The sequence below is a fragment of the Centrocercus urophasianus genome, unplaced genomic scaffold (genome assembly GCF_019232065.1).
Source record: "Centrocercus urophasianus isolate 14NV4802_14NV808 unplaced genomic scaffold, USGS_Curo_1.0 seq_25, whole genome shotgun sequence".
Lineage (NCBI taxonomy): Eukaryota > Metazoa > Chordata > Aves > Galliformes > Phasianidae > Centrocercus > Centrocercus urophasianus.
In genome coordinates, this window is record NW_024884811.1 from 10,436,185 (window position 1) to 10,460,524 (window position 24,340).

Sequence of the window (24,340 nt, forward strand, 5' to 3'; positions counted from 1 at the left end):
TTTTCTCTTCTTTAGCTCTTTTTGGTTTTCACATTCTGGAGAGAGTCTGACACTAGCAGGCTACCACTGCTAGGAAAGAAAACCAGTTATGTTAAAGAAACAGAAGGACTGACTGTAGTCTTTGGCACTGTTAGGTATTGGTGCTTGAAAAGGTTAATATCTTCACTTATGTATTTGTTTTAGTTGTGAGACATTTTTGTATTTATTTTCATGTATCATCCTGATTTAAGCTAGTGGAATATCCCAGGGAAGAAAAGATTTCTTTTCATTCAATTGGGAGCTAGTTCAGGTAATACTGATCCAATATTTTAAAAGCATCAAGTCACAAACGTGAGTGTTATCTCATTTGTTAACACTAATTTACGCTCCCTATTGTCTACTTGTAGCCTTACGATAACCACCACGAGGGGGCTGCTGCAGCACGCTGCTGTGTTGACTGTAAGTCCTTGTTTCAAGCAGGACTCTACAGCTCTTGCTCAATTAGTTAATTCCAGAGTGTGTTCTTTCAAAATTTACAGAGAATATTCACAGTTACAATACAATCCCGTGCCATCTAATGCATGCCTATTTCAAGAACTATTGTGTACTAAAAATCTGCAGATATACCTGTACCCCAGACAAGGAATGCCAATTAATTAGGTTGATGATCCTCTGGTTAAAACTGACAAATTCAGAACAAGAGAATTAAATAATTTCTCATATTTCTGTTTAATAATTCTGCGGTGTGTTTTTCAATTTAAGGTTGCCCATGAAAACAGTTCTCCATATGAGATTGTGTTCACAGTAAGGCAGCTTCCATTACATGGATACATTTGGACGTTTTCATCAGATGAGAGTTATCTTGGTTCTGAACAAAAGCCAGTTCTGACCTTCACACAGCAAGATGTTGATGAAGGCAAAGTTCAGTATGTGCAGACAGTTTCTGACCAATTAAGTGACTATTTTTCTCTGGATGTGACCAATGGTGTCCAAACCGTGAATGGAATAGAAATCTCAGTTGACATTATTCCCAAAATGATTCCCTTGGAAGTAAAGAACTTCACAGTAGTTGAAGGTAGCTCAAAAGCCCTCGTGGAAGACGATCTAAAAATTTCTAGTAGACACTTTGCAGGACTCAGCTGTGAGATTATTTTAGTTGACCAGCCAAAGCATGGATATTTTGAAGATTCTAATGCTCCTGGAATAAAATTAAACAGATTTACCAAAAAACAGGTAATGCATTTAGATTCATTATCATGATTAATTCTTTGTCCGTGTTGTTAAATGCTAATTTTTGTCTGGAGTGGGAGGATTTAGTGAGAGAAGTTGAGATGCAGAAGTTTGAGCTTTGGGCTTTGTAACAGAGATATTGCTGCTGGTCATTTGGTATTCAGAAAAGGGTGGCTGCTTTTTATGGTCAACCACATCACTTTTTGAGTGCCACTGGTCAAACAAAGCAGTGTATTATAGTCACAAGTGACTGACGAGCCCCTTGCACTCTTAGGGATATCTTGAGAAGAGCTGACCAGCTGAAATAATGTGTAAATTGAACAAGGAGAGATGTGGAAGCAATTTTTTTTTTTTTTTTTTTTTAGATTATGTGTTTGCTCATAGAGAGTAAATTTATGTGTGAAAAGCTAATTTTCAGTTTGTTTGTTCTAAAAAGGAAAATTGTATGTTAAGTCACCATCTACTAATACTCATTTTTTTTCCATTTGTAGCTCCCAGGAAATATTGTAAGTACAGTGGGAGTGAATCCCACTATTTTCTCTTTAGGCTGAAGGGAGAATGCCAAGACTGGCAATGTGGCTGGCTAGAGGTATAGAGCTGTAAAATTTGCTGTTGTGGGTAGAACAAAGGTAGAGATACAGATTAGATACGACCATAAATTAATTCTTTTGGAGTCATAAAAAGTTAAGGTAATCCAGAGGATTTCACTAGGTTTACATGTTTTTTAATGTCACATTCATTTTCTTTCAGCATATTTAGTTTTTTAGGTTGTTATATTTTTCAGGTGGAACAAGAATTAATCTACTATGTTCACGATGGCAGTGAGGAACTAATGGACAATTTTACTTTTATAGTAAATAACACTGAATTACAGAAACAAAGCTTGCCTCAAACAATGTTTGTAACAGTTACCGCAGTAAATGATGAAGCTCCTGTTATAAAAGTTAACAGAATTCTCCAGGTATGTTTGTCGTAATTTTAAAATGTTGATTTCTAACCTGATATCATTTATTATATTTTCATTAACAGATTGATTGGGGTAGACAGCTCATACTCGTAACACTGCTGTATCATAGTGTTCTTCACTAGGATGTCTTCAGGGCTGTTAGTAAACATGGCTTAGAAAAATACCAAGAGTAGTGATGATAAGAGTGCAAATGTCTTACTGTTGCCTTTGTGCAGCCTTGGTTCTTGCTATTAAATATACTGAGGTCAGACCTGCTAATGTGTAAGCTACTTCTTGTTCTTATCTTGATCCCACACTGGGACAGGACAGAAAAGAGCAGCATTCTCACTTGTGCATCAATACGTTTTGGGTCATTTCTGATACAAAAGCAGAATGTTCCCCTTCTAAAGCTTTCTTGGGCATTTTAAAGTTCCTAACAGAATAATATAACACAGTTTGTGAAAATCTAGGCTGGTAGGTCACCAAGATATTGCTGCAGACACTGAAGTTATTACTCTGTGTTACTGTGATGAAAAAAATGTAGTCCCTCCCACCTTGTCAATTCCTAAAGGAAAGTTTAAAATTGCTGAGTGATGCTTCCTTTTTTTTGTCTTAATGGTTGGCTTTTTAACATTTCACTCTTGAAAAAAGTCACTTCTGTCACTTCAGAACTTTTTCAGATCTTTTTCTCTCTCTCCCTTTTTCCCTTTCTCACTTCCTTCTGTCCTGTCTGTCCTTCCCTTCTTTTTCCTTCTATTATTTATTTGTGTTATTGTTGCACCCAGTAACAAAACCAGTTTGCATGCCCCCATATACACAAAAAGCCCTCAGTGTTTAAAGGCTTCCTCTGTGGGACCCGGCAAATATGGCTACAAGAAACAGAATTTAATGAGTAAGGTTTAGCTAACAACTTGTGGTTACAGTAGACCTGCGGAGAGGCCGTTACAACGGAAAACACATTTCAGAATAGATTTGAAAGTAGATAATGGGTGTTGTTTCTGGTGCTGTGTAATGTACTTTACAAGTTGGTGGCATCTAAAAATGCATTTAATTTTATGTATCTGATTTGTGCTGCCAAGGGAGAATAAATTACTTGGAGATGACCACAGCCTTAGGTTGTGCATATTGCCTTTTCACACAAGAAAAGATGTTTTTTTAAAGCAGTGATAGTAGTGATGCTGAGCATCTTCCCAGTGGTTGCAACTTGTTTGTGATAATCTGCAGATATGCACAACACAGAGCACCCTGTCACTTCCAAATATCGGCAATAGAAGGACAAACTGTCTTCACAAGCATTCAAGTAATAGAGTAAAACCTTACATGGTTAAATTAATTACAGAGGTACTCTACAGACATCAGCACAGCGTATGGTGATGTTTGCTAGTAGCATACAAGAGATGTGTGCCCAGTTTGATAGCTCTCTGTGTGCAGTACAGGCTTAGAGCTGCATTCTGCTCTGAGAAATGAACCAGCACAGTGCACTGCAGTGCAGCAAATGGCTTTTTTCTAAAAATGGCTGTTAAGTCCTGGCTTCCCAAGAACAATGATAATGCAGCTGAACCTAGCCACAGTTGATCTTTTTTTTGTGGTGCAGGCAGTTTGCAAGCTGACAGCCACGATGTTGCCTTTGTATCCTGTGGTTCTGCTCACCATGTCTAAACTGCTGCTGACAACTAAGCTTTGATTTTGTCATGAATACACACATACAGTGTGGTGACAGTCAAGTTACACACTGGGAGAAATACACGAACATGATTCTTCTTCAAAGGAACTTAGCACATCCCAAATAAGTAGGAGAAAATGGATTTATCATAAGCTGCCTAAATATTGAGATGAGCTAGGCATTCCTATGTAGTATAGCTGGCCTGATGTTCAATTGAGCCAAGCAGTCTGTGCTCGTCAAGGATACTGCTAGTGATGAATGTTGAAGAATAAACTGTGTGTTGCTTTTGAAAAGGCAATAGCTCTTTTACTGTATATATTTTGAAAGGTTGAAAATGTACAGAAGTATAAGATCTGCGACCAGTATTGTGAAAACTAAAATCTAGCAGGACCATTTGAATTGAAGTTTAGCATCTCAGAAATTTTGAAGATCATAGTATAAAGGGAGCTGGAAAGAACAATCGAACAGTGTAAAAATTAGGTTTCCATATAGCACCTGCTATCAAAGGTAGCTTCTGTGAAGAGCTGAGTGACATGGTCAGTGATGTTACCTAGTTTTGGCCTTTGTGATGGGACTTGCCTAAATGCATGAAAAGAGCATGTTTATACAAGCTGAATGAGTCTTTCAGCACCAGTTCCCTTATTTCTGGAGCATCCTTCACATATTATTCAAACAGCAGTGTCTGTTTCTTATATTGAAGTTCTGAACACAGTGGGAGGAGCTTCAGGAAGATGAACAACCAAATATTTTTGGGGTTGCTTTATGATTTTCTTCAGGAAGCTAAAGTAATGGAAGTTTTTTTTTTTTTTTTTTTCCCCTTGACTGAGAATTTATTACCTGCTGAGATATTTACATTAACATAACGAATGAGATTGGGAAATTTTATTACAGTGAGAGCTTTAGTAATGCATGCTAGTGATCCTTGCACTTTATAACTTTTTTTATTAGAACAATAAATGCTGAAGAGATTAATGTACTTGGAAACTGTACTGTAGCACATAATTTTCTAAAATTTTGGGAGGTTGTATGTTTGTTTGTTTGTTTTATATATCTTTAGGAGTGTTTATCAGTTGCTTTGAAATGAGTGCGTCCTTATTGCCACAAGAGGGCCAGTTAATTTTATTTAAACAAAATTGAAACACTGACATTTTTTTTCTCTAAAGCATGAATTTACCAGAATATTAAAATATCTTTGAATTTATACATGAATACACAACACACAAAGAAGAGGTGATCAGCTAAATGCTTTTAAGCGGAGCAGAATGGACAAAGTCTTGGACTTTTTTTTGGACCATGCTTTTGGAATGTGTTGGGCAAGTGCAAAATTTGTGTACCTCCTGGAAATTTGGATACAGTTTTCATGGTGTTCCTTGGGGAAGACTTGATTCCAGATGTGGAAAATAAGCTGTACCTGCATAGTATTTGCAGTGCTCTGAGTGTCCACTTCCTACAGCCCTGTTTAGCTTTGTATCTCCTTTCATTCCCTGAGGATCATATTACAGGTCACGGGGGACTTGGCATTTACAGTACTTTAAAAAGCATTGTGTGACAGTGTACAGGAACAACAGAAATAAATACTGCCTTTTTATAGAAAAAGAAGCTGAATTTTTCTTTTATTAAGAGATTTTTTTTGAAACTTGCAGACATTTAGCCTGAGTCACACATGATAGTTTTCGCACAGTTCTTTCTAATGTGTTTGTGTATTCTCTATGTGACTTCTATTTACTGTGCAGAATAATCTGAAACAGTGTTACTGATGGGAATTAAGTATTTTGATATGAAACCAGTGGCACTGATGTACTCACTTAGTGATGCTTCATAGGTCAGCCTTTGCTTAGTTATCATCTTGTGTTCATGGGTGATATCTTTTATCAAACTTAGATACTAATGCAAAGAAATACGTGTTTCAATAGAGAAAATAGCAATTTCCTATTTGCAAGTTTTTATTACAAAATGTAACACAACTTCAAACTCATTTTCCTCATTAGAAAACACATATCATTCAATTTTATCTCTTTTTTCTGTGGCATGGATTTTGTGACAAAGCCTAGGCTGCAGTCTTTCTATTATTTTAAGTGTCATGGCAAAATTCCCAGTGGCTTTAAAAAAACATTCGAGATTTCTGATAGTGATAGTTAAGGAAAAATCTGATTGATGATTTTTGTTTCTGGCAGGAGTAAAATGCCTTTTTTTCAGGGATCACATTTTCTCTTAAACCACTTGATATAATGCTGCTACCAGACACGTCTTATGTGTGCTGGGGCCCTGGGAAGACAGAAAGGAATGGTGCAGAATATGTTTTGAATCTCAAGATAAGTCTTTTGATGTCTACAGCTTTTAGGTTATATTCTGTGATACAGACTACATGGAAAGAACTGACATTGATATATTGAATATTTGGAGATTTTTCTTAATGTTGAGATAAATTTGTATTATTCTTTGTTAGTACTTTTGTCTGTAGTTCTGACTACAGAAAAGGTGAAGAGTAAAGTCTGTAATTCTTAATCAAGAAATTACCTACCAAGATGTGAATGAAGCCAAGATAACAGTTCTAATCAAAAAAGGATCTGGCAGAATGTGCAGATATTAAGTTAAAAAAAAAAACAAAAACAAAATAAAAGATTTTTCAGAAAGAAGTAGTAGGTTTTGTAGCATCAAATACATTGTTTATTTTGTTTGTATGTGACTTGCAAAGTGCTAGGCAGCTGCTGAGGGCATGTTTCCCTCCTCTGTCTCTGCTCTGAGCATCTCTGTGGGTTGTTGGGTACACTGAAAAAGGGGCTTTAATGGAGTTTGTTAAAATGAAATAATGCAGCGACAAGTCTTCCATTTATATTAGAGACTGTGCTGTCCTCAGGACATTTTCTTTTTTTCTTTTCTGCTAGTTGAAAGTAGAGCATATTGAATGCTGTGCCTGCTTTGAATTACATGACAATAATATTCATGTGTATGTGTTGGAAGGGAGCTCCTTGACTCAGTTATCAAAATACAAGTTTGCTCTGTTGGTAGGAGTTTGGGTAGGGCCTGACAAATAGAGATCTTACACTTTAGCCCTCTGAAATTCAAACCCATGTTGGGTTTGTTTTGTTTGTGTTATTTCATGGTCTTGTTTCTTGAAAACCACGTGCCGGCTTTAACCATCAGAGTCCATGATAAGAAATTTAGACAGATGGGAAACCTATTTTAGCTGCTAGTGCTATACAGCAGAAATCTCTTTTTCCCTTTTTTTTTTTTTTTTTTTTTGTCTTTTTTATGAGGTTTATTTGCATGTATTTTCTTTCTTTTTAATTTTTTTTTTAATTTTATGTTTGTTTTTCTAGGTTTGGGTGGGTTCAGTCACAGAAATAACTGATGATGACCTCTGTGCAGAAGATAAGGACTCCTCACCATCAGACCTGATTTATTCAATTACATCGCCCAGCAATGGGTACTTGGCTCTGAAGTCTTCTCCAAACAAGAGCATCCTTAGTTTTACTCAGGCTCATATAATTGAAGGGCAGCTGGTATTTGTACACAATGGTATGTTACCATTGTATTTGCATTTGTAACTGTATGAGGATCTCTTTGTAATGTCACAAAAATCTCAGAGTGCTGGTTATGTGATAAATGGTCTTAACTATCTAGACAGGAAACCGTCCTTATGACCACTTAAATGAGTGCTCATCATGAAAGCTTGGTGTTCTGTGAGAAGACTATTAGCAGCTGTCTTACTGAATGCATGGTTTGCAGAAGGGTAATAATGCCATGCAGCTTTCAGAGATATGTAGTTGATGTTTTTGACCATTGTCATTGAGAGTCTTTAAAAAACCTTTTGACAGTGCTGGGTTATTCATGTACTAGCAGTCTCTCAGATACCTGTCACAGTATGGTCATGCTCCTAAAAAGCTCTGGGCAATGAAGTTGTGACTTACATGGGTGAGGTGAACATGGCTGTGAAGAAATTCTGCTATAACCATTGATTCTTTTGACCAGTAGTGAGAAACACAGATTTTTGCTGCTTCTACAGAAAAAAGTATTGTGTAGACAGTAAAACAGGGAGTCATGGCAGCCTCCAGGGTCCTTGATTAGCAGCACCAAGAAGCTCTGGGAGTGAACATCTCTGTGAGGTTCTGAAGAAGGGGTGGGGCTTTTATAGGACAGAAGCTGCTGTGTTCCTGCTCCACCTCTGTTATCATATTGCATTAGCTGAAAAGAGAAGAAAGGAGATGCTTAAGAAGGGTAAACCAGTTGAATGATGGGGAAGGAAATAGAGGAGGTACAGGATTATCTCACCAGCCCCTGGAGTGAGCTGGAATTCCTTCCGGGGCTTGCTTGTTTTCATCAGTCACTCCAGATCTGTGCTGTGACTCCACGAGGCTTGGTGCAGGTTAAAGCACTCTGACTTTCAGAGAAGTATCTTGCAGAGTACATAAATGTTGCTGAAGTTGCTTTACAAGCAGCTGTTGTTGAGCTGTTGATATCCTACTCAAATAATTTATGCAGGAGGTGAAAGGTCAAGAACATAGCAAAAGCGAGCCCAACTGTTTAAGTTGTTCCAAGGGAGACTTGATATGTAAAAACCCTGATGGTGGTAGGAAGATGGTAGTCTGAACGTGAGGAAATTAATTCATTCTGTTCCTGAAGTGGCAAATGCACATCTGTAGCCTTTGGAAGTTATCTTGATTAATAAAAGCAAAAAGAATAGCAAATTCAATTTTTTTTTTTTAGTGATGGGAATGTGGGATGTCCAGTAGATTTGAAATGCAAATTTGCCCAGGTCATGCATCAGCTCTTGCAGCTGCTCTGGCTATATCATTACCTCCAGTGTTTCAGAAAGTACTCTTGACATTTCAGTTTTTTTATTTCTTCAGGCTTTCCTCCTTCATCTAGGAAGAAAATAATTTTCTTCCTTCATCTTGGGCTGTTGCTGGAAATGTCCTTGCCGTGCTCATCTTTCTCCCAGCCTTGCCTTGGACCTTCTCATCTCTTGCTGTCACAATGTCTCTTCTCTTCAGCTGCTTTGTCCTTTCTCTTCAGTTTTCTGCTGCGTACTAGCTTTGGCTCCTCCTGGCAAATACCTCATTTCATGTTCTCCACATACTGTCTTCTGCTTTTCCCACTCACTGTGAACCTTCCCAGGGGGAAGGAAGAGCAGCGTCTTCTTGGCTGAGGCAGTTCTTCTACCCAGTGAGACATATTGCTCCAGCTGTCACTGGGCTTTTGCATCTGCACATAGCACTAGTGCTTTGTTCTTGAAGTGTTTTGTAGTACAAATGAAGTACTACCATGCATTGTTTTTATGTCTCTAACATCAATCTTCATAAAGCTTTTCCTTCATCTTTGTTCAGTCCTGTGAATTACATTAAGCTGCTTATTCTGTGCTGTGAGTTGCAAGTCTGCCACTTTGCTCTTATATCCACCCTTCAAATTTTGTCTGTTTTATAAATGCAGAACCAGATCAGATCTTTCCTTTTCTGTACTCCTCCTTCCCTTTTCTGCCCTCTTTTCATTCCAGGGTGCACCCTTCCCAGCTTTTGCAGTATGGATCCGCAGTTCATTATTCTTTAAGAAAGAACTGAAGTGACCTTTTGTCAACCTTTGTGTCTCCTCAGCACAATTTTTACAACTCCCTTTCTGATATCCTTTTTATCACCTCTGATCAGTTATCTCTTCAAAAATTGTGATAAAATAATACCTAAGCAGCACTTCAGGATTTAGTTCTGTTCTTGACGCTGTCAAAGTGTCAGATCATATCAATCACAGAGTTGCTCTGCATTGTCCAAAAAATCAAGTGAAGCTAAGTAAGCCTTTTTCTCCTAACTTGAAGCAAGTGGCTGGTTCTTCAGTGCCTCTGAAAATGTGCAACTGCTTGTGTGTATTTATTGTAAGGAAATGTCAGAGCATAAAAGCTTTTAAAATAAGAAGCAATATAACCTGGTTAACCTCCAGAGCTGCTTCTGTGCCTGTCCAGATGTGGGAGCATTGCCTAAGGGAACTGTTAGCTATAATCTTAGAATCCACATTCGATTCTTTTGATATGTTAATTTATTGCTAGGCAAGGAGCACTGGTCTTTAAGTGAAGTACATGACAACATCCTGCTTTCACCATATATATTCATGTAGCAATCTCACAGCAAAATTAGGCAAAGTAAAAGAGCAATTTTGACTGTTTTGAACAATTAATGTTTACATTTTTCATTCTCTTTTTTGTACCTAATTAAACAATCTGGACACTGTCAAAGCCAGCCTCAGGAAGCACTATATACCTTAATAAGTCAGTTTTGAAAACTGTGTTTCTTCATGAATCCACTTGGTTTCCTGGATGTATTTTTGCTTTGTGGCCAAACTACACATGGGTCCTAAGATTAAAGAAAAAGATGTGCATTTGTTATGAGTACACATATAATCTGAAATAATTTAAGCTGTGGCAAGATATCCTCTTCAGCAAAACTGAAGGAGAGCAAAGAAAAAAAGCAATCTGTGATTTGGTCCAGTCCTTTAAATATAAATAAAAAATGAAAGAATATTCTAGTAGCTGTTCTCTTAAAATTACTTTTGTGACAAAATGGCTTCTTAGATGCCCCGGTACCTCCTAAGATGAAATAGAAGTAGAAAATTTGGGAGCCACTGTCTCTCCAGACTTGACTGGGTTTCAAATCTGCTGAATTCAGTGAAGTTAGAGGGAAAGGTGAACTCCATTTTACAGCTCTGAGATATTTAGCCTGTTGTCCTCGTAGGGATGCTCTTTCTTCTCTGCACTATGAACTAATAAAATTCTAGTTTAGATACAAAAGTACTAATCAAAAACTTCTTCAGAATGTCTTTGTAGGTGACATTGAAATACATACAGTACCGTGAAAGGTGTCCAGTATATATATTTGTATGTTTAACAAAAAAACAGAAAAATATTATAAATTTATGTTTTTGTTTTCTACAGGGGCAATGTCTGGAGGCTTCACCTTTCAGGTAACAGATGGCTTGAACTTTTCACCACGACAGATTTTTAGCATCACAGCTCGGTCTCTGGTCATTAGCCTTGAAGTGAACAATGGACTCAGAGTCTTTCCAGGTCTGTTTTTAACAGCTTATCATTATTTTGTGCACTTAAAAAAATTGCACAGGTAGCAATGTATGCTGTTATTTGCCAGATTGCCAGCTGACTAAAATATAGATATCTATACTTGGAAACATGCATCTGTCTGCTTTTTAAAAGAACAGCTACATTGTCTCAACAGCATTTATTGTTTGTATGGTCTTTAAATTTTTGATGTGAGTAGTGCTTGGGGTGATGTAATTTGGCAGTAAAACACATAAGGCACTAGGTGACAATAACACTGTCAGCCTAAGCTCTGAACATTCCTCATTGAGAGTAGTTCAGTTTAAAAGCACTATAATATATTCAAAAAGTTAGAGGTGCAGCATGCTGATTAGAGCATTCAGGCTTTCTTAACTAATATTCATCATCCTCATCATAGAATCATCATAGAATGGCCTGGGTTGAAAAGGACCTCTAAGATCATCTAGTTTCAATCTCATGCTGTGGGCAGGGTCGCGAACCAATAGACCAGGCTGCCCAGATCCACATCCAGCCTGGCCTTGAGTGTATCCCGGGTGGGGCACTCACAGCCTATTTGGGCAATCTGTTCCAATGCATCACTACCCTGTGAGTGAAAAGCTTCTTCCTAATAGCTACCCTAAATCTCCCTTGTTTTAGTTTAAAACTATTTCTCCATGTCTTACCCATGTAAACGGTTGTTCCCCTTCCTGTTATACACTCCCTTCAAGTATTGGAAGGCCACAGTGAGGTCTCCCTGGCAGCCTCCTCTTCTCCAAGCTAAACAGGCCCAGTTCCCTCAACCTTTCCTCGTAGTAGAGGTGCTCCAGCCCTCTGATCATCTTAGTGCCCTCCTCTGGACCTGCTCCAAGAGCTCCACGTCCTTCCTGTACTGTGGGCCCCAGGCCTGGATGCAGTTCTGCAGATGGGGCCTCACAAGAGCCGAGTAGAAGGGAACAATCACCTCCCTCTCCCTGCTGGCCACCCCTTTTTTAATGCAGTCCAGAACACAGTTGGCCTTCCGGGCTGCAAGCACACTGCTGGCTCATGTCCAGCTTTTCGTCCATCAGAACCCCCAAGTCCTTCTCCACAGGGCTGCTCTCAAGGAGATCTCACCACAGTCTGTATAAGTACATAGGATTGCTCTGGCCTAAGTGCAATACTTTGCACTTGGCCTCGAACCTCATCAGGTTTTCATGGGCCCACTTCTCCACCTGTTCAGGTCCCTCTGGATGGCTTCCCTTCCCTCCAGTGTACTGACTGCACAACTCAGCTTGGTATCATCTGCAGACTTGCTGAGGGTGCATGCAATTCCATTTTCTTTGTCATTGATGATGAAGCTGAAGAGCACCGGTGCAAAGACTGACCCTGGGGGGACATGACTTGTGACTAGCCTCCACCCAGACATAGAACCATTGGTCACAATAGTGATTTTTGCATGGCAAGTAAGCAATGAAGTACGTATCCATTGGATGCTTAATCTCATCATACTGCTAGTTCACTTTCTTACTGTTTTAACAGAGTTATGGAGGACGGCACAGAATAAAGGATGGATAAGAAGGACTGAACAACTTTGATTTGTATTTGTGCATTTGCAGTTAACTGGGTCAGCAGCTGAGGAGAGGACTATTTTTAATTAAAGTATACTGGTGCAGGAGTTAAAAAGGTCTGACCAGTGCCATTTCCTCCTTTGCACTGGGAAGGGTAATCGCTTGTTGAGTTTTGTTGCATCCTGCTTCTTGTTTGCACTACCTTTTTTTTTTTTTCCTCTGAACATGGCCAGAGAGAGGCAGGGAGCTAGGAAAGCACTGTAGATATTTATCTGTATCTTTTTGTTTTATTAATTCACTACAGAAGAGAAGCACTTCAGTTTCTAAGACTTCATAAATGTAAGCTGTATGAACAAACACTTGAAAAGAAAGCTGCTTAAACATGGGCAACAAAAATGAGATTGTAGCAGCATGATCTTCTTCAATCAATATAAATGGAATTCAAATAAACCCACTTAAAAGGTTTATTAATCTGTGATTTTGAGGTGTAAGGTTGCCTTAGGCACAGGGCTTAACAGGAATTCTGTCTTAAGCCATAGATAATTATAACAAAAGTATGTCTGATACTTCTGTAGAATAGTTTCTAGACTTTCTATCAGTTCTGCACCTTGGAAAGTAGAATATTTCTTTCAGTACTGCAAGCTGTATTCATCTAACCTTCCAACTTCTACTGAATTGTTGCTTGCTTTGAGTTAGCAAAGATTCTTGTTTGGTGCTAAAAAGTATTGCTAGCTTTTTTGCCTGTTCTCTCCATGATATGTTTTAAAAACATTCTGGAATTTTACAGGTTTCAGTTGTTCATTGTGGTACGATAGTTAAATCAGTGATGGTGCCAGACATTTAACCCACACACATAAAAACAATAGCCGGTGCTTTATTATGTTTTATAGCAGTGAGGGCAGTGTTACTGTTGAGACAACTTGAAGAATCTTCCCTCTAGGAAATTAAATCTGGAATATATTGTGAAGAATTTGCCATGTCTGAACAACTAGGTATGAAGTATTCTTTCAAGCATATTGTTCTGCAGTTTCATAAAAACGTGTACTGCTGTTTTCTTTTGCATTGAATATAGCAAAATTGTTTGTTGAGTTTATGGATTTTTTTGTGTCCAACAGCAGCTCATTTTGTTCAGTGTGCTTAACACATGGTGTGATGGATACATGAGCTTTTCTTATGTGTGCTAGGTATCTATAACATGAATGTTTGCTCTCTTCAAGGAAGCAACTAATTGAAGATGGAATTAGATGAGTTGCTTTAAGAGAAGAAGTATTGTAGGTATTTGTAAACATAGCTGTATAAGCCAACCAGTAGACAAAATGATCCATAATTGTTCAGCAATGACTGGAAAATGATCATACAGAGTAGTTTCCTGATTCAAAATACTGGCATTAAAAACAGACAGCAAAATCACTAGATAGTGACAACAGTTTTATGCTGTTATGTTCTGGTTGTATGGATTAGCTTGGCCCTACTCTGAATCATGCATCCAGTCTCTCCTTTCTGCATAGTTTGGGTGGTGGTCATTCTGCAAACTGCATGCCCTTGTGCTGGAAGCAGGCAAGCTGTGATTGCACTTCCCTATCCTTTACCCAGTCTGTTGGCTGGCAAATAACCAGTCTTCTCCCTGTCAAGGGGCTGGGCCCCAGCAGAACTGCCACAACTGCCACAAAAAGTCAAAAGAAAAGCATTCATCCACTTTCATTATATGTGTTGACCACACTCAGAAGGTTGTGTTTGAGCAGGATCTCATTTCACAGGAGAGTGCGAGAGACTCAGAGTCTGTGGCCCTGAATGGTATTTCGGCCTCTGCCATGCAAAGAAGCTCCTTGTGATCAAGTCCTGGCTCCTGAGTGAGGTCAGGTCTTTTGGGAAGGAACACGGATTTTGTGAAAAACAGAAGTAATCACAACACATCACAGTGTAATCATGTTTGGAAGTTAGTCTGTCTTAATTTTTTATGGTGCCAGGGCCTGATTACATTAATGAGGTTGTTGAGAAATAACTGTTTATAGGTACACGTGGTCTGATGAACTTTTGTTCTCTGTTCTACATTCGTGATCACATCTGCCATAGACTCAACACATGCTTCTGCTTCCCTGTAAGTCTGCTTTGCAAAAGAGGAAGAAGGATAGTAGAGAGAAGAAGGGAGTTTTCTTCAATTAGACAGTGAGAGAATTTTTCTAGTTCTGAGAGACTGCTTCACTTTTCTAAGCGACACTGGTACACAGAGAAATGAGAAGGTAAAAAGGACAAAAGAGCCAGAAGCTCTTTTTGTTCATTTGGTTATAACAACTGTATTCCAAAGTAGATGTGATTTTGAACCACAGCACAACTATGCGTAAACAAGTAGAATCCCGATGTTATGAACAGCTTGCAAAAGATTCCCATTCTTTGGTTTGATTACTATGTTTTTCCATCTGAATATAATAGGAGAAAGATTTTGTGTTATTCCTCTGTAAACGGAAGGTAAATTTGTGGTGGGGATGGATTGTTAATGCAAACCTGAAGGATTTCTGTTGCTACTTTTGAAATGCTGCATTGCTACTTGGAGCATGATGCTCAAGAAAAAACAAGACATAAAAAGAAAGGCAGAAGTGGGAGCAGGAGGAGCAGGATTATGAAAATCTATTGCTCTTTCCAAAGTATCACTAAACATCAGATGCAGTTTGCTGAGCGTATACCATCAGGAAACTGTGTCATTAAATAAAAAAAAATAAATGCTGAAACAGGCTTTTTTCTTTTCTTTTACAAGGTTTGGCTTTTCTTTTTTTAGGTTTGGCTTTGTCACATCTGTCAGAAATTGTCCTGATTTGATTAGATTCCAGGAAGCTCTATAATCTTTAAGCCAGAAGGTACTGGTTAGTGCAGTTCTGTGTACTGAAAGGACTCCTCAGTTGTCCATCCATATGAATAATAGTTTATTTCAGTTTAGACCATTATTTCTTTCCTAATTTGTTTCATTCAGTATTTATTTTTCAGTTTCATCTAATAAAAATCATGTTTCACATTCTTAAAACGTGGTTTAATCTTCACGGTTTTGGTTATCTGTGTTCACTAGAAGATTCACTGTGTTAAGACTTCTCAGTCAAATTACTGGCCCTTTTGTGGGCACCTGCAATTACCAAATACATTGCCAATACTGACTTCAGCTATAGTTTGAATTTATTTCTAGATGTGTAATACAAGGACAGCACTTCTTATACGAGTTCTACTCCTTTGTTCATATTGCTTTTACATAAGTTAGTATTTAGCAATTGCATATGCTGAAGAGAAATGTACTTTCTTTCATTTCTGTAAAACAAAGGTACTTCATACTGATGTGCTTTTATTGAAAATGTCATGGAAGAGTTGCGTTATCTGGAAGTAATCAAAAATGGGGTAAACTTGCTGATCTTACAAAGCGCTATTAAAATGCTAAGCAGAGTAAGCAGATGAGAGAGTGGTTTGTACCCTTTCTGAAAAACTGCTGTTGCAAATCTAAGTAACTTTTAATTGATGGTTTTTAGGTTCCAGGAAACCTATTTCACAACATGATCTGAAAGCTGTAACCAGTGATGTGACCAGTGCAGGAAACAGAACTATAACTTTTATGATTCTAGTTTCCCCCAAACTTGGAAGGCTGATCAGAACAAACTCTGATAATACCACTCAGGAAATCCTCAGTTTTACACAGTCTATGGTAAGCATTTACGTTATAATGGGTATTTCAGCAGTAGATTGTTATTTCGAAGGGCATCCCAATTGTTTTTTCTTTGTCTGGTAGATTTATATTTGTTTAGTAACCAGACATATGTGACCCATCAATGTGATTGCCCACATTTGCTGTGTCATTAAATATCTGGCATGTAGTAATGAATGCAAGAGGAGCCTTTTCCTCCCTCTCGTTGAATACTAGCAAAGTCTTGGCAATTTCCACTGTTTTGCTTGTAACAATATTTTTCAAGAAGAGCTGTTCTGTTGCCATTAACCAGCAGTGAGAGGTTGGAATCCTTTAGTTTTTGGCAGCAGGAGTAGCCTTGTGCTGTATGAAAACTCCAAGTATCAGATTCATTTCAGCTGTGCACAGTTCTCATGGGTGTCCCCAAGAAGACTTTTATTGACTTGATTGGCTGTGATATTAAGTGTTTAGAGAATGTTAACTGTGATACAGGGTCTCATACTTGAATGATTAAAAACGTGGCAGCTCATGTAACTTGATGGAAAACATTCTGCAGCTGAAAAAGAAATTGGTTATGTCTGTTTGCAGAGTCTAACTGTGTGCTCTGCACACAGTAAGATTTTCTCAGAAAATCTTATTGGGGAGGTAAAAGGACCTCAATGTATGACTTTACTGTGGGAAAAATTAAGAGGCAATTTGATCTTAATCTACATTCACAGATTTTAAAAGAATTAAATGAAGGATTGAGAAAATCTATTGGTTGGAAAGTGAAGCATGACCAACAAAACAGAAAAAAGACTGGCACTTTTATTCAATAAAATGAACTTTGGAACAACCTAACCAAGGACTGTGGTGGAATGTATCTCCGCCTGAACTGTATAAATCAAATTGAAGACAAGATATTTTCTCTTAAAACTGTGTTCTAATCTCATCATTATTGTTCTTACTGCAATAACTACTGAGCTGAGTTTTTTCTTACATTATGAGAGAGGTGAACTGGCTAATGACACCATTCTCTTCAGTTCCTAAAGGGGATGATATTTATGAGCATTAAGTGAAACAGTTAAGCACGTCAGAAAATCTTTCAGCTAAGAATGACATTTTAATCTCTTTCCCTACACATAACAATATCTACATATGTCTATTGGATGGTGCCGTGGCAGAACATGCCACTTCTTCTCTATAACTTTAGTTCTTACTAATGTATAGCTAACTTTGCCTTGAACTTTGTAAGATGTGTAAGGATTTGAGCTTAATTATTTGTGTTCTTCTATTCTCCCTATTTTCTGTTGGGGGTCTTTGTATTGCTGTTTTCACTTCAAACAAGTAGAGCTAAGTGATTCATTGCAGGTAAAATGAAGGTATCTTAATGGGATCGCTATTTATTCTGGCAGAGACTGTGGTGTCCTGCTATTAGGGGAAGAAAAGAGATCCAAAATAAACTTACCATCTAGCAAGCTATAGCCATAATGTCAGTGAAAAAATGGCATTGACGCTGCAGGCATTATACATTTTTCATTGCACAGAGCATAAGAATTCCAGTTTCTTGTTTCAAAGCTTGTTAATCAGATTTGAAATGAAAAGTATTTTGATGTAGTTTCTTTGTTTGCATTTTCATTTACTTAACTCTTTCTTGTGGAACCTAGAATTTTGCTTCTAAAAATTATAGGTAGATTATAAAAAGAAGTTAGCACTTTTGTTGTGGTGCTGAACTCTGCCATGTTCCCTGTGGCTTACTGTCTCTTTGCCAAAAAAAGAAAAAGAAAAAAAAATTGCATTTCCAGAGGAATTTTTCAAGGACAGTTGTTTTGCAGAAAGAAAATAAGAAAATTGAACAAAAAATTAAAATTAAAAATTCTAGTGCATTAAACACACTAGAATAGCACAGTAGTTTTGAATAGAATCATTTTTTTTCCTCTATCAGTACTGTCTATGATAGTTTGCAAGTATTTTCATTTTGCAGAAGTCCATAATTTCTTCATTATATTTGAAGTCATAGCAGAGGTAAACAAGGCAATGCTCACCAGTTTCATTTTCTTAGTAGTGCAGATATTAGCATGGTTTTGGATTTAAAAATACGTAGCCCTAGGAAGATTAACAGTTGATAAATACCACTGAATTTATCAGAAGCATATTGTGTGCCTATTCTTGCTACATGAATTTGCTTTCTTTATCTTGAAGTCATACTGCCAAGCTTTGAAAAATTATTTTGAAGTAACCTATCATTTTAATATCATTTTTGTGTGCTTTGTCTTTACTCTTTATTTACTCTGTATTTAAAATCATTCTCCTTTTTTATCTTTGGCTCTCTTTACCCCAAAAACAGGTGAATGAAGGTGTGATCATGTATGAGCACTCAAAGGCAGAGTCAGCTGACTGGAGTGCAGAAGATTTCTTTACATTTACTGTCTCTTCTCCACCATCAGCTTTAGACCCTCAGATATTCCATATTGTCATTTCATATGAAATTCCCAGGCATGATTGGAACAGTCGTCTTCTTTCAAATACAGGTAAAAATAACATACTGTTTGGCTCTCCACAGTAATGGAGTTAGATCTGTTAGGCTTCCAATGGACACATATGAAAAATCAAAGGGAAATTTTTCTTCAGTATCAAATGACCAGAATATTTTAATCACAGGGGATAGTCTAGAAAGTAGGTGCATCTCTGCATATTTAAAAATGTGATTAACCACCTTTGTTCAGTTCTTCCTGCTTCTATAGTGGATATTTTCCATTTTCACAGAATCACAGAATCACCCGGGTTGGAAGGGACCTCAAGGATCATGTAGTTCCAACCCCCCTGCCTAGCAGGGCCACCAAACACACACATTCAGATCAGGTTGCCCAGGACCCCGTCCAACCTGTCCTTGAACACGTCCAAGGACGGGGCATCCACAACCTCCCTGGGCAGCCCGTTCCAGGGCCTAACCACTCTCCTTGTGAAGAATTTTGGTAGAGATAAGGAAAGCAATACCTAGAACTTTGAGATACTAATATTTCTTTAATGATGCTCTATTATCAATAGAAAACCACGTTAGTTATGGATAGATCTCTTTTAAGATTAGTTACAATATATATCTAGCTATGGCATATGGAAATCAAGGATGCCATGAAAGAAGAATATTTGTTTCCATGTTCTCTTTTTTGAGCATTATCAATTTTTGAAACACAAATCTGATTTCAGAAACACCACAACTTCAGAATACTGAGTTTCTAAGACTCTCTTTTCCTTTCTGCTAGGTACTGTAGTCCAGGAAGGAGGTAGAATATTAATCAACAAAACACATTTAGATGCTTCAAATCTATTGATTAAGCTACCTGAAGTACAACGCTCCATGTATGAAGTCTGGTACCAAGTTGTGTCTTTACCCCACCATGGTATAATAATTGTTGGAGAAAGAAATGTTACAAAAGAAAAACCTAATTTCTCACAATACATACTGAACAAATTTGGAATTGTGTATGTGCATGATAATTCTGAATCACTTATGGACAATTTCACTTTTGCTGTTTGGTTAAACCTAAAGACCAAGTCTGCAACAAAGCCCCATGGTGAAGTTTTAGAAGAGATGTTTAATATCACTGTTATTCCAGTGAATGATCAACCACCAGAACTGAAGACTAAAAGGCTGCACCTGAAAGTCCTGCAGGGAGATGTGTCAATGCTGGGGTCGGAGAATCTGAAAGTTGAAGACTTAGACAACACGCCAGCAGAGCTCAAATATTCCATTGTTAGCAACCCCAATAATGGTTATTTAGCAATGAAGAGCAATCTGAGTATCTCTATACAGGATTTCACACAAGCTGATATTGACAGTGGTGGGGTTTGGTTTGTGCAGGATGGGAGTTCTTCTTCTGGGGTGTTTTATTTCAGTGTGACTGATGGTAAACATCGTCCTTTATACAAACTTTTCAGTCTTGAAGTTGTACCAATTACTCTTGTTCTGGTCAACCTTACAGATGTTGCACTTCCACAGGGTCAGACATCTGTCACTATTACTAACACACAGCTTTCAGCTGTCACAAATGGAAAAAGCACTAATGTCATGTATGAATTAACTGAACCCCTCAAGTATGGGCACCTGATGATTGAAAATGAGCAGGTTACTAAATTTGAGCAGACAGATTTGAACTCGGGAAGACTTTCTTACCACTTGTCAAATTTCACTGTGTTTAGAGAAGTACTGATGTTTATGATATTCACTGCAGAAAGTAATCTAACAGAACAAGTGCTGAACATCACAATGAAGCCTTTAGTGCAAGTTGTGTCTGACATGCAAATTTCAAATCAAGCAGTTTATAAACTCAAAAGCAGTGATCTGGATGCTTCTGAGCTAGCCAATTTAACAAACAGTAATCCTACATTTGAAGTTATAGTGCCCCCAGCTCATGGGAGGATTGTAAAAAAAAGGTCTGTGAATGATGCAGTGTTTGAAGATATTCAGACATTCACCCAAACTGATATTGATGGAGGTGTTGTGCTTCTCAACATAGATACAAATATGACAGGCATTGATCTGTTAAATGATTCATTCACATTTGTGCTCAGAGCAGATGATGTGCAGCCTGCTGTTGGCCATTTTGAGTATTCCATAGTGCCATACAGTCCTCCTCTTGTGCAAAATTTCACAGCTGAAGTGCCTTTCATAACCAGTATGACCACTTTAAAGATTCCAACTACCTCTAATGACAGGGTGCTAGTTTACTCCCGTGATGAAGTACCTACTGTAGCACCAAAGAAGACTGTCCCAGACGTGTGGGTAGGTCGGAAACGTTGGGGAAATCAACTGGAGGAAGGTCCATTGCTAAATCTTGCAGTGGGAACAAGGGGATCTGCAGGGACTGAGACCACAGATCAGGTTAATGCCATGAGCTCCAGAGAGCAAGCTGGTGAAAGCAGCAATCATTTGTACATCATTATACCCCTGGTCCTGGTGTCTGTGTTACTCATTATTGCTGTTATTTCTGTGTGCATTTTGCTAATGTGTCAGAAGAAAGAGAAGGCAAAACCCCTTGTCAAAAATCAAACAGATGTAGTCCTCAGCAGTCCAGGTCATTGTCTGGAACGGAGCTTGACTGTACCCACCGTTACAGTGACCCCTCTCCTGAAGGGAACTGAGGGAAATACATCCTCTGCACTGATGGCAGTAAGGCATGAACAGCTGCTTCCTACCATGTTTCCTCTGACTGCAGAACAGCCTTTGCAAAACAGCTGGTTAAACCTAGATCCTGAAATGATCCAGTATTGTCGAAAAACAAACCCAACTTTGAAGCGCAGTCAGTACTGGGTGTAGTTCATGGCCAGCTTTGGTCATGCCAACTGATGTAATTTGGAAGGAGAGTGTACCTTACTGACACACAATTCTTGATTATGATAATTTATAATAGGTCAAATGGTGCATTGTTTGTTAGGTGAAACCCACATAGCTGTGAAATAGTCTTACTGATTACAATGGCCATGAATTGAGTTTTCCCACCTGATCAGATGCAGAACTTGTCCTCATAGATTTTTAGTGCAGTCTGTGTGTGCAGTATTTTGTATTTTCCATGACAGTGGTAAACTAAAATGTACTGTCATGGATTATATCTATTTTAACATTATTATTTTTTGAAGAACTAAGTTTGCGGTAAAATCCTGTGTTCTTTCCTGAACTGGTACTTCTATTTTAAGAACTTGAAACTGTTTTTACAAGTAGATATCAAGGTGCTAATCTTGATAATGTCATTTTGACCCAAAGGCTGTTCAAAGGCCAATAATAAAGAAACAAAGCTGTAATTGTTTTGCCAGGTATTCATCTGGATCAGTGAGCTTGAAATCTAGCATTCATTTCAGCAGTAATTCTATGACAGCAGCAGTAAGTAAAGGTTCCGATAAAATGCTTACTGTGAGGTGGCTTTTTTTTTATTGTTTGTTTTGTGTTTTCCTTATTTGTTGCTGGAGTCTAGCCTCAATATCTGCAGACTGGTAAAATGTATCCATGGCCTCTAATCCACATGGCAAAAATTCTGCCTCTACCAGTCAACCTGCCTGCCGAATTATGTTCAGGCTTAGTTTATGTCTGGAAGAACGTATCAAATTTCCTGTTTCTTACTAAGGGCTAAGTTCTGCCTTCAGTGAAGCAAGAGCAGCTCTCTTCGTGATCTGTGAGTCCAAGCAGATGATGGTATCATCAAATCCTTTGCTGCAAACTACTTTGTGTGGTGGAGCTACTGACTGAATACTGTGACTAAAAACATACTCCCTTCTGAAGGTTCACAAATTACCATTCATTTCCCAGAATGCAAGTCTTATGTGCCTTATGCTCTCTGACATTTGTCAGATATGTCAGATAAGGTACTCTTAATTATCTTACTCATAGTGCATACTTAGTCATAGCAAAATGTGCAGTTATTTCTCTGTAAGGATAATGTTTTTGTGATTAATGTTTTTTCATTTATGAAAATGAATAGTGGCATGCGGTCTCCTGTTAAGGTCCATTCTTTCTCCCACTGAAAACAACAGCTAAATTCTTATTGACTTCAGAGGACAAAATCACCAATAAACTTCTCATATATTTTTGTATGAACTTTTAGGTAGCTTCTCTGTAAAAACACTGTAAATGTCTCACTGCTGCATTATTATTATTAACACTGGAATAATATTTTTGTTTCATCCAAATTACTGCTGTTTTTGCTTTTATAGCATGGATGTATTCGTCCTTGGTGCTATTAATTTCACAGTTCTTCATTTTGGTTGTCTTTTTCCGCTGTTGATTAATTGCGTTTCTGGCATTTACATATTTCAGTTGAGGGAAATGTTTACCAGTGAGAAGGGACAGACTAAATCTCTGTTACTGCTATGTCCCAGGAGCTAAATACTTGAGCAGCATGCCCAGTTAGAAACATTTTAAAGCAGTACGCTGTTTGGAGCCTGCTGCCAGGTCAGTGTCAGTGGAAAATATGCAGGCAACATTTTCAACTGTTTCAGTTAGTGGAGAGATATGAATCCTTCATATGCTCAAACTAAAATGTATTTGAAGCATGTTATGAAGTTTTTGTTTTACTTGCCATCTTTTGTCTTTACTTGCCAATACTTGCCATCAAGGAAAATTTGCCATTTTTCCTTGATGCCACTGTGAGCAGGCTTGAGGTCACCTTCTACCATCAGTGTAAAAGCCTGGGATTTGAGATGTCCCAGATGGACTTTACAAGCATGCAGTATAGGCCTTTCTAGTTAAAAACAAAAACAAAAAACCTTTGCTACTATTTTAGAAACTCTCAGCAAGAGAGGTGGTGCTGTCAGCCATTGCAGGGACACCCTAGCATCTTTGTGGAGGTGCAGTTGTAGTCTCCTGCCACTTCCTGAGACCTTATTTGCTGCCACCAAGCAAACAGCAACTTCTTCCAGATTCCAACTGTCAGCAGAGCACTTGCAATACCCTTCCTCCAGTGCCATTTAGCCAGGAGCAGGAACTCAATTCCTTTGTATCTACTCCAAGGCTCCACTCTAATAATAAAAAACAATAATTAATAGTTATAATCCTGTAGTTCCATGACACTTAAAGAGTATGTCTCACATTTCCCTATGGTTGAGACCTTCCTGTCAACAGAAAAAGAAGTGTCATACTCCAGAATGAAGTGACACCTACCATGAAATGAAGTTATATGCTTTTAGTGCAGTATCAAAATATTGTTACTGGAGTCCACATTGTAGACAAGCCAAAAAAAAAAGGAGATGAAATATGTGCCTAAGAGACTTTTTAAACTATGTATCATTGTAAAGACAGGTAAGGAGGTGGCTGTGCTTGTTCTGCCATAGAGATAGAAGGTAGAGCTACTGCAGTGGTGGTAATGGTAAAAAATGAAGCCACAACATATTATCAAGTGAATAAAAAAAACAGTAATGCAATTAGAACTTGAAAACTGGATGGACCCTTTGCATATCTGTATTTGTATTCTCTGAGCAAGAAATAATAGAAAAATACAGAGGAGATTGCTGAGTTTCTGTGTAAGCATAATGAACTAAACTCTTTTTTTTCTTTTTTTGAACTTTCTTTTTCTTTCAGAATTGCTTCTGCCTGACAACAGAAGTTTGCTTCAAGTAGAATGAGCACTGTGAGCTGTGTTTTAAAAACAGGGCTGTTTCTAAAGTGTTAATTTTTTCTTTAGTAAAAACCTAAAGGCCTGATTGTGATGTATACCAGCATTTAGTTTGCTCTCCCAGTGCTGCTGTTACACAACCGTGCCATAATACTTGCCATACTATTGAACTTTTGGATGAGAACTCTCTGCGGAGAAGT

The 24,340-nt window shown here is 38.0% G+C and overlaps 1 protein-coding gene across 1 annotated transcript in view; it reads left to right on the plus strand.

Annotated features, from left to right (window-relative positions):
* The window catches only part of LOC122163977 (chondroitin sulfate proteoglycan 4-like), a 39,532-nt gene extending 15,222 nt beyond the window's left edge, over nt 1-24,310 (plus strand). The window contains 7 exon segments of the mRNA XM_042825603.1: nt 742-1,212; nt 1,994-2,170; nt 7,139-7,337; nt 10,735-10,866; nt 15,908-16,080; nt 18,386-18,569; nt 19,302-24,310. Coding sequence (XP_042681537.1) covers nt 742-1,212; nt 1,994-2,170; nt 7,139-7,337; nt 10,735-10,866; nt 15,908-16,080; nt 18,386-18,569; nt 19,302-21,355 — 3,390 coding nt within the window. The 3' untranslated portion in view covers nt 21,356-24,310.
* Nucleotides 24,311-24,340: the final 30 nt, after the last annotated feature.